General features: G+C 32.9%; 1 protein-coding gene across 7 annotated transcripts; it reads left to right on the forward strand.

The window, feature by feature from the left end:
* The first annotated feature begins 5 nt into the window (after window positions 1–5).
* Window positions 6–7,763, forward strand: LOC136998714 (F-box/WD repeat-containing protein 4-like). Of its 7 annotated transcripts, XM_067351808.1 has the most exons (8): window positions 1,528–3,702; window positions 4,298–4,376; window positions 5,155–5,481; window positions 5,555–5,702; window positions 5,771–5,946; window positions 6,273–6,383; window positions 6,450–6,588; window positions 6,665–7,762. In XM_067351808.1, exons 3-8 carry the CDS (start codon window positions 5,249–5,251, stop codon window positions 6,815–6,817), a joined length of 960 nt encoding a protein of 319 aa, XP_067207909.1. In that variant the 5' UTR covers window positions 1,528–3,702; window positions 4,298–4,376; window positions 5,155–5,248; the 3' UTR covers window positions 6,818–7,762. The 7 variants fall into 7 exon arrangements, with proteins under 7 accessions (XP_067207910.1, XP_067207906.1, XP_067207911.1 ...); XM_067351809.1 differs by lacking the exons at window positions 1,528–3,702; window positions 4,298–4,376 and adding an exon at window positions 6–131; XM_067351805.1 differs by lacking the exon at window positions 4,298–4,376 and having other exon boundaries at window positions 1,501–3,702; window positions 6,699–7,763.
* The last annotated feature ends 2,814 nt before the right edge of the window (window positions 7,764–10,577 follow it).

Genomic DNA, 10,577 nt, shown 5'->3' on the forward strand with positions numbered 1-10,577 from the left:
CGCGCGACTCCTTGCGCGACGCATCGGTTCAGTTGCTTGACATTCTAGAGATAAAAGATTCTTTCTTTGTACGAGATCTCAGATCGCGCGCATTCGTTATGAGATAGGTCACAGAAAATGTAACAATATTCGTAAGTTTTAAATTATTATTTAATACTATTATTAAATAATTATTGGCTTAGTTTACATCGATTGTTTAGTACGCGTACCAAGTACTAAATCTGCTTCTTCGATAGATATAAATCGTTTAGTATAAAATCTATACCAATCAAAGAAGCAGATTTAGTACTTGGTACGCGTACTACACAATCGGTGTAAACTAAGCCATTATTCTCTACTATTATCTTTTGTCTCCTTACGGCAACGCGTTCAGTTACGGCACTATAAAACGTGAGTATTCTCACGTCTGCTCACGTCTTCGCCATTTTTGTTCCATTCCTCCACTTCTTGCCTTCTCGCCTCTGTCGCTGAGCTGAAAAGTTTATGATGATTAGGTTATGGCTTCTAAGCTGCTTGAACTCTGTGTTTACGTGTATTTTGATTATCCGACTGTGAACAAAAAAAAGATACAAAATGCCTTGTTGCGTTGCGGTCAATTGTACCAATAGAACAGAAAAAGGCGCTCGATTATTTTTGTTTCCTGCGGATGATGTTCGTCGACAGCAATGAATACGTAATTTTCGCAGAGAGTCTTAGACACCAACCAAATCATCGTGCCTCTGTGAAGTAAGTTTATTCTCTTAAATTTCCAATTTACGTAGCTTTTTCTGTTTGTTTAGAATCATAGATTGTTTTTTTAAGTGTAGTTTAGATTTGTCACCGTTTGAAATTACATAAATATGAATAACTGTAATCAATAAGGATATTTATCTTATAAGCAGTTTTTTTATTTCAAAAACATTTTGAAGAATCATAGTTTGAGACTGATTCACACAGTTCGAGCAGATAATTGGCGAAAATTAAAACCAAACGCCATACCAACATTTTTCGATATACCGGATCCACCTGCAATGAATAAAAATAAAACAGATGAACCAAATACAAATGCCACTGCTGAGAAAAACGTAAGTTTTTATGATACATTACAGTAAGGTAAAAGAAATAATATATTAATTTGTTTGTTTATTTATTCATTTATTTATTATTAATATATTTATGGACGTGACTAATACTCTTGTACACATTGTACGAGTGATTAAATATAAACATAAGATTAATAAAAAAATTTACGTCTTTCTTAGCAGTGGCATTTGTATTTAGTTTATCTGTTTCATTTTTATTCGTTGCAGGTGGATCAGGTATATCGAAAAGTGTTGGTATGGTGTTTGGTTTTAATTTTCGCCAATTATCTGCTCGATTAGTCTCAAACTGTGATTCTTCAAAATGTTTCTGAAATAAAAAACTGCTTATAAGACAAATGTCCTTATTGATTACAGTTATTCATATTTATGTAATTTCAAACGGTGACAAATCTAAACTACATTTAAAAAAAACGACCCATGATTCTAAACAAACAGAAAAAGCTACGTCAATTGGAAATTTAAAAGAATAAACTTACTTCACAGAGGCACAATGATTTGGTTGGTGTCCAAGACTCTCTGCGGAGATTACGTATCTATTGCTGTCGACGAACATTATCCGCAGAAAATGCAAATACTCGAACACCTTTTTCTGTTCTATTGGTACAATTGACCGCAACGCAGCAAAGCATTTATCTTTTTTTTGTTCACAGTCGGATAATCAAAATACACGTAAACACAGAGTTCGAGCAGCTTAGAAATCATAACCTAATCATCATAAACTTGTCAGCTCAGCGACAGAAGCGTGAGGGCAAAGAGTGGGGGAATGGAACAGAAATGGCGGAGACCTGAGCAGACGGTAGAATACCCAAGATCTATAGAGAGAAGGTTACCTCCATAGACATATATAACTAGACCCAGCATGCATGCTTGGCAGAACGGACAAAAAGGCAAAACATAGGGGAAGGTTTCTTTCTTTGTCTGCGCAGGTAGGATGCGCAGTCGCTATTGACAACGAGCGTGACAGCCATGTGACGGCCGTTAGGCTTCTTCTAATATCCACACGCACTGCACATCTTTATTTTTTAACATATTTATATATATGATATAATAATAGGGTATAATGTTCGTACACATAACACGTAACTTATGATATCCGACTTTCACGTTATGACCAGTTGACAATTGTCGGCCATTACTGTCATGATGCGCGCAAAAAAAAAAAAACAGAAATATCCCCTATGTTTTGCCTCTCTCTCCGTTCTGCCAAACCCACGGACTAAAGAATAGAGAGACGGAGCACAAGCTGTACCGGGGGAGCACGTTTGCGGCGAGGGGGGGGGGGGGGCCGCCATATTTGTTTAGTAATCACCACACATAGAACTCACTATTTGTGTATGTGTAAATAAAATTATATAGTAAGATAATGTTTCAAAATGTCTTCTCCAAGAAAAATTTTACTCGATATAATATAGTATACATTACGTGTAGTATATATTTCTAAAATTTTCCTTGAAAAGAACGTTTTGGAACCTAATCTAAATAATAAGATGAACTTCTTACCTATGTAAACTAATTTTTAAATTTTGCTCTAATATTTTTTGAAGTTCGCTTTTTCTTTTATTTTTTTCATTTGTCATGGAGCAGCCTGGTACTATACATCTAACCATTTTTTATAAAATTTATTAATCTGTCAAGACAAAATATAAGATACTTATAGTGATACGAGATACTGTGAACAATATAAATAATATTTTAGTAAGTAATTATAGAATTGAAAAAATAAGAGAAATATAATTCTTAAATAAAATAAATTAATAAGATAAATAATTAATAAGATTTACATAAGTAGTTATTAGTAGTTATTATTAGTTATTAGTAGTTATTATTATTAGTTACGCGACGCGCTCAGTGGAAATTCGGCCTAAGTCAATGCTTTCGTACGAAACCGGATGCGGCGAACAATCCAAAACATTCTCGAACATTCGAGACCAGCTTCTTTATGCGAAGCCAAATGTTAAGGAGCATTCTGTTTGGAGCCGGCATTAGGAACAGTCGAGAATTAGAGTCGTCGTAGAATTAGATCTAGTCTCGCGAGCGATTAACCAGTATTAAGTGTATTTTGCAAATTGCAATAAAAACCATCATTTATATTGGTAAACCAGTGATATATTCAAACTCCTGATCTACATTATAGTACAGTCGGTGTTAATCCAATCGGAGCACGTGGATTTAATTCAAACGGTTAACGGACATTTTGATACAGTGCACGCGGTGCTCTGACCGTTACAATTATATTAGGAACTAGACGGATATTTGTCCAGTCGTCGAGTCGTTTAATCGGAGAACATTCATTAGCTACCATATTGTTAACACGTGTAACCTTAAGCTGAAGATATTACACTTTAAAAATCAAAAAGTATAACGTTCAGTAAAGTAAACATACCAGTTATAATATCTATATTCTCACGTGGTAACGTTCAATCAGGAAGACAAAAATGTCTGTTTTGTATAATTTGCCGAACGAAATATTAGAAATAATTTTTAATTTCTGTGATGTATATACTTTATCACGGATTAGAATGGTATGCAAACGATTTAATACTGTGGCATATAATACATTAGAGAAAAAAAGTGAACATTTGCTTGTCACGAATCAGAAATCAAAAAAATTTCGTGAGCGGTAAGTTAAATAAAACTTAATTTTATTTATATTTCAATTTATTCTAGAACAGTGCTTGGAAATAGTCGAGCATTTCAGCCGATTTCCGTGGCTAACGTCTCCTTTCCTCTTCTCATCGGGCGCGCCAAAGTTGCTCGGTCCAGCGCCGAGTGTTAGAAGCGACACTATTAATTTATGAGTGGAATGTTCTCTCTTTATTATTAAAATTTATAAAAATTTATTAAAAATATTTTTCTATTTTTAAATTTATTATGTGGAAATATTTCAATAGATTTCCACGTCACTAATAAGGTACTATTGCTAACGCGTTTTTTTCTTTTCTCTTTTTTTTTTTTTTTTTCTTTTTTTAGTTATTGGCGTTATTCAGAGTTCGTTCTTATCTCTAAAATTCTTTTAAGTATGATCCTAAAATGCAATGAAGCAATCAGAAAGCCATATTAATATCTTAAGACAGTACTTAAGATAATTCTGGAATAAGAACGGACTATGAATACCGCCCACAAAAGACCATTTTATCTTATAAAAAACCAAAAAAATTTAATCTTTTTCATATTTTATTTTTTTAAATTAGGAATTCATTATTTTTTGTTTTCAGTAAAATAGGTTCACGAAAAAAATTACACAAAAAGAAACCCTAGCGGCTGCGTCGTGTGCGTCGTGTGCGATAAAGAGAAGTAAGGAAGCGTCAATCACGGAAATCGGTTGAAATGCTTAACTAAATCTGAGCATTGTTCTAGAATTTTCTTTTCATCACGTTTCCCGCTAAACCAATGTGTTATTTTATTTTGTTTTTTATTGACGGAGACGATGACATCATTAACTCATTTCTAAATTAATCCAAATTTGTTCAATTAAAATTATTAATAAAACAGTGTTCTTAACAAAAATACTTTTTCTCAAGTCTAATACAATATTTGTTGATAAAACTTTTTCACATATTAACGTTAAGGGAATCTTAAAGTGGTCTATCTTACCGATTTCTTTCAAATACACTATACTTTTTTTTGGCTGTATAGAATAAAAAATCCTTTTCAATAATTAAAGTACATATGCTAATACACTACGGCCGACTTGAAAGGATTTTCCAGATACAATATCTGTTTTGGCTTCTATTTTTCGTAAATTTTATTTTTTTTTGGCTGCGTCGCTTGAAAAATCTTTTCAAATCGATCGTCTGTAGTGTATTAGCTTATGTGCTTTAATTACAGAAAAAGATTTTTCATTCTACACGACCAAAAAAAGTATGTGAATTTGAAAAAAATCGATAAAACAAACCACTTTAGGATTTCCTTAAGTCACAACTTTTTATCTTGTTTTTAGCAAAACTTGATTTAATTTTTTAATTATATTTTTTTTAAATATATTTCAATAATTACATATTTTCAGAAGATAGATATTCATGATTTTACATAAGATCACATTGAAGAACACATGTCTTATTTTTTTTTACAGATGTAAACCACTATTATCTTTAGATAAAAATTTTAAATTTATTACAAATTACAACTGGATACATAAAAAATGTAAAAAGAGACAAATATATAAAATGGAGGAAATCAATATAGAGCAAGGACAATCCTATTTCTATCCTTTTCAGTATGGAAATCGAAGCGTACAAATAACTAGAAATATGGTTTGGTCATTTTGTGCGGGTGATCTTCTTGCTTTTAAACGCGCAAAGAACGGTACAATTAAAAAGGGTAAAAATATTCTGAAAACTGACAAGGCTTTTATTGAAACTTATACTCATTGCGGTAATTATATTATAAGTGGCGACAGGTGAGTATTTATTTATGAACTGTGTTTTATGTTTATTTATTTATTTTTTTTTTTTTGACAAAATTTCTTGCAGAGAAGGTATTATTAACCGCTGGGAAATTAAAGATAATCAAAAGGATTTTTTACGTAAACCTTTAAAAATACATAATGTGCATTTTAAAATTGAAGGAATAAACGCAACATCGCAACACATTATAATTAATTCTGAAAATTTATTAAAGGCAAGATTAAAGAAAAATTGCAATAATGCTATGTTAATGTAGTATGTAAAAAGTTTGTTTTTTTGTAGATACTGAAATATTCAGATGATAGAAAAGGTTGTACGGAAGAAAACGAAATATTTTGTGGCGACAGATGTTGTATTCAATCAATCTCATTTGACCCTAAAGGAACAAAATTTGCGGTTACTTCCTATGATTGGTCAGGTTTTTCTCATAAGTTTCTAATTTACGATTTTGATAAAAGGTAAGTTATGTTTCAATTAATTAATCGGTTTCTACAAATGTTTGATTGAACATTGACTACATTCACACGTCAATCTCAATTGGATATAGTAACATCCATAGTTATGAAACCCGATTGACGTTGCCGTGTAAACGTACTCATGGACTATGTTTATACAGACACTATTATATGATCCGATTTAATAACATTTCTAATTATAATTTACAAAAACGATTTGATAACCCGAAAATTCTAAAAAATATAAAACTGCAAAAATACAATATATGTGAACCTAACCAAGTACGTATGTTTGGAATATACAACAAACTAATGTAAAGGAATTTTAGTTATCAGATAATGAATATAAAATATGATGATCCTTGTAAGCAACTAATATGGGAAGATACTCATACTATTCTCATGCGTTTTGATTATTCTATTAGAAAAATAGATTTGAGGTAATAAATCTTATTGTTAATATCAATTAGCCATTCAATTTGTTTATATTTGTACTGTGATTTCAGAACATCCAAATTTGTACGTACATGGGATTCTTCCAAATATCACTGGTCATACTGTTACTCATCAGATAATATGAACACTTTTATGACAGGGCATGATGTGGTTGTTTTATGGGATCAGAGAAAGAGTGTTGCCATTCAAGTTTGTATTATTTTCAAATTTTTCGTATCTTGTATTTTATTAGTGAATTATTATTAACCCTCTTGAAAATTTTTAGACGTATGATATAAATGGCTTAATATTTGCTTTAGAATTTGATAGTTCCCATATGTATGCTGTTGCCGGAAATGGTCTTTATGAATTAGACTTTACGAGAAAAAACTACATTAATCATAAAAAAATAGAAACGTTTTTTGGCAATTTTTATTAAATAAAAAATGTTGTGTAAAAATTCTTTTTATTATATTTTAATTATTTACATAAATTCAATGAACTCTATACAATCTGGAAAACGCCGTGCTGCTCAACATGCGATCATACAAAGAGAGCATTTGGATTATTTAATTTTTTTCTGTTGTAGACTCTCTTCATTAAAGTCTATTCATGTATATATTCATATGTATACTCTACACATATGTATATAAAAAATGGAGGTTTTCAATAAGCTTACAAAGAAATGAATCAAAACAATCCCACTACCTCTCTTTGTCTGACCACTCGTTTATATTGTTGGTATGATGACTCCCAAGATCTATAGAGAGAAGGTTACTTCAGTAAAACCGGTTGTTGACGAGGGACGATGAAGGAAGGGGGGAGCTTGAAACAGCTTGTGGCGTGAAGCGATGAAGTAAGGGGAGAGTTAGAAACAGCTTGATGGCGAGAGGGCGATGAAGGAAGGGGAGAGCATGAGATCTCATTTGCAAACAGTAGCTGTCTGAGATAGCTTCTGCTCGCAGATGACATCATCATTGCCCCTCTTCCGCTCGCCCTTCTCTGCATTTGACCCTCTTGCCGCTCGCTTTTCTCTGCATTTGCCCCTTTTGCCGCTCGTCCTCTTTGCGTATGAGGTAACTTTCTCTCTATAGATTTATGCCTCGTCTACACGCTGTCTTCAAGAATCTATCCTTAAGATAGTACGCTGAAGTAAACTGCACTTGAAATGACTGTTCAGCTACACGCTGTATTTAATGCAAAAGTAATATTTATTATTATGTAATATTCTCGCTCCTCTAAAGTTTGTTATCTTATTTTAATTATATCTTGTATATATAGTAACTAGTACAATAAAAATTATTATAATAAATAATAAAAAAAATATTTAAAAACTTCATTGATGTTTAAATAGTATTAGTTTTGTATACTTTTTTATGATTATTTCTTTAGACTTGATTATATTGGAAGGCTTGTCATCATTGAGTAAAAAGAAACAGGAGGGAGCGTTTGGTCTTAGGCCGGTATTCATAGTCCGTTCTTATATTTAAGATTGTCTTAAGCACGGACTTATATTCGCTCTCTTCGTCACACATAGATTGTGTCTGACGAAGAGAGCGAATATAAGTTCGTGCTTAAGACGATCTTGAATATAAGAACGGACTATGGGCGGTATTCATAGTCCGTTCTTATATTCAAGATCGTCTTAAGCACGAACTTATATTCGCTCTCTTTGTCAGACACAATCTATGTGTGACGAAGAGAGCGAATATAAGTCCGTGCTTAAGACAATCTTAAATATAAGAACGGACTATGAATACCGGCCTATGAATACCGCCCTTAAAATTGTGGACGGAAGTGACTATATAAAGTGGTCGCTCAAGATGGCCGCTCAAGGGCGCCAATATTGAATGACTTGTTATGTTTAATTAGGAAATAATGTACAATTTAAAGAAAATAACTATAATATGCAACAATAATACCAAATTTTAATGGCGTTTTTCATTAGAATTGCACTCGTGCAGTATTTCCATAAGAGCAATGTTAAAATCTAAAATCTAAATTTATATTAAATCCTTCGTCCTTACAAAAATTTATCCATGCATTTCTTTGATCCGGATTTTTCGGAAACCTGTTTGTGAGTGAAAATTATTTAGTAATTATTGTGAATCTACAATTTCACAATACTATACATATGATTATAATCTCCAAAATAAAAATCTCATTATTGTTGATAATACTAACCGATGAAACGTTATTCCATGATTTCGAGCTGCTGCTGTTATGCCACAAGCTCTACAGTATACCATTTTGATCGTTTATTTCCATACACTGTTGCATAAAAGACTATACACTGCATTTTAATGCGTACGGCGTACGGTATGCCGCTTGCCGCTATGCTCGAGCATTCCCTCTCACTTTCAAAAAGTGGTCGCTCAAGATGGCTGCCATGACGTACATCCGTCCGCGGATTTACCTAGTCCTGGCTAGTATATGCTCCCTCCTGTTTCTTTTTACTCAATGCTTGTCATAGATAAGCTTGTCTAGTTTGTCATCACACACATCAACATAATCGACGCATGCGTATTGCAATAAAATGTACAGACAAGGATAGATAGATGTTGAGGACAACGGCAAGTCAGCTATGTCCCTTCCAGTATATATGTTCTAAGGCTCCTTCCAGTATTATATGTTCTAATGTACGCGTACTAAACAATCGGTGTAAACTAAGCCAATATGGCAAAAAGCAATTCCCCCCGCATATTTGAGTTATCTCCCCCTCGCGCTTATACTATGGCTTTAGACTCAGTCCCCCTATTTTTTAGTCCGTGGTTGGATACATGTCCTTATACACGAGTTATAGCGTTTTCGATTATACAGGATTTGAACGACCCAGGGTTGATCAATCACTATTTTACTATAAATGCAAGTCTTTCATTGGTGGAGAGGTTGCAATGACGTCATTAACCAACCCTGGGTCGTTCAAATCCTGTATAATCGAAAACGCTATTAGATAAGAAAAGTGGGGGTAACTTGCAGTTCATATTTTCATAGTCATAGGTGAAAAGTGAAAGTTTTACGTATATTTGACATATAGAATTATTATCGAATTCACATAAGATCTGTTCTTTATAGCTGAACTGGTTGCACTAGTTCAGAGTTTATTTTTCTCCTTCCAATGTGGAGGGAAAAAGATAAACTCTGAACTAGTGCAATCAGTTCAGCTATAAAGAACAAACCAATAGGCTTAGTTTACACCAATTGTTTAGTACGCGTACCAAGTATTAAATCTGCTTCTTTGATTGGTGTAGATTTTACACTAAACAATTTATACCTATTGAAGAAGCAAATTTAGTACTTGGTACGCGTACTAAACAATCGGTGTAAATCACGGTGTAAGAATATAAGGTGATTTCACGGCAACAAATTTTTGTGATTTTCCTGTCATTGTTCCACATTAAACCGCTAGGTGGCTACGTGTTGAGGGACTTTAAATATATATATATATATATATATATATATATATATACAGGGTGTCCCAGACTTACCGTATCATCCGTTAATGGCAGATTCCTGAGGTCATTTGGAGACGAAAATCTTAATACCAAAATGTCGAGGCTACTATAGTATTTGAATGGGAAAGGCTTAAAGTTTACCAATCAGCTTGTCAGAATTTCGCGCGCTCAGGGACATCGCATCTCGAAAGGACCCTTGCACAACACTTTATTTAATACGTTTTATTTACTTCATTCAGCTTTTATTCACTTTATTCACTTTATTTACATTGTTCGCAATACTGACGAATTTACTAACGATAATAATTTCTAAATTGTATTAAAACACGATGCGCGTCAAACTGTCAAAGCAGTCGTGCCATTGACAAATGACGTTTCTCATGTCATGAGAGAAAATCAATACTATCGGTACGAAGTATGATTTGCTACATAAAGTGTTGTGCAAGGGTCCTTTCGAGATGCGATGTCCCTGAACGCGCGAAATTCTGACAAGCTGATTGGTAAACTTTAAGCCTTTCCCATTCAAATACTATAGTAGCCTCGACATTTTGGTATTAAGATTTTCGTCTCCAAATGACCTCAGGAATCTGTTATTAACGGGTGATACGGTAAGTCTGGGACACCCTGTATATATATACAAATATAGAAATTTTATTAAAATTTTATTGTCCTGCGGAACTTAATTATAAATATTCATTTTCTTAAAGAAACTTAATTTTCTATAAAGAATACATTATTAATTAT

The sequence above is a fragment of the Linepithema humile genome, chromosome 3, assembly GCF_040581485.1.
Source record: "Linepithema humile isolate Giens D197 chromosome 3, Lhum_UNIL_v1.0, whole genome shotgun sequence".
NCBI classification, from domain to species: domain Eukaryota; kingdom Metazoa; phylum Arthropoda; class Insecta; order Hymenoptera; family Formicidae; genus Linepithema; species Linepithema humile.

Bases quoted from the DNA above. Each gene is read 5' to 3' on its own strand.
- LOC136998714 (XM_067351804.1), top strand. From the start codon at position 3,518: ATGTCTGTTTTGTATAATTTGCCGAACGAAATATTAGAAATAATTTTT. The intron at 3,703-5,154 runs GTAAGTTAAATA...TTTTTTTTACAG, and splicing joins TCAAAAAAATTTCGTGAGCG to ATGTAAACCACTATTATCTT. The intron at 6,384-6,449 runs GTAATAAATCTT...CTGTGATTTCAG, and splicing joins ATTAGAAAAATAGATTTGAG to AACATCCAAATTTGTACGTA.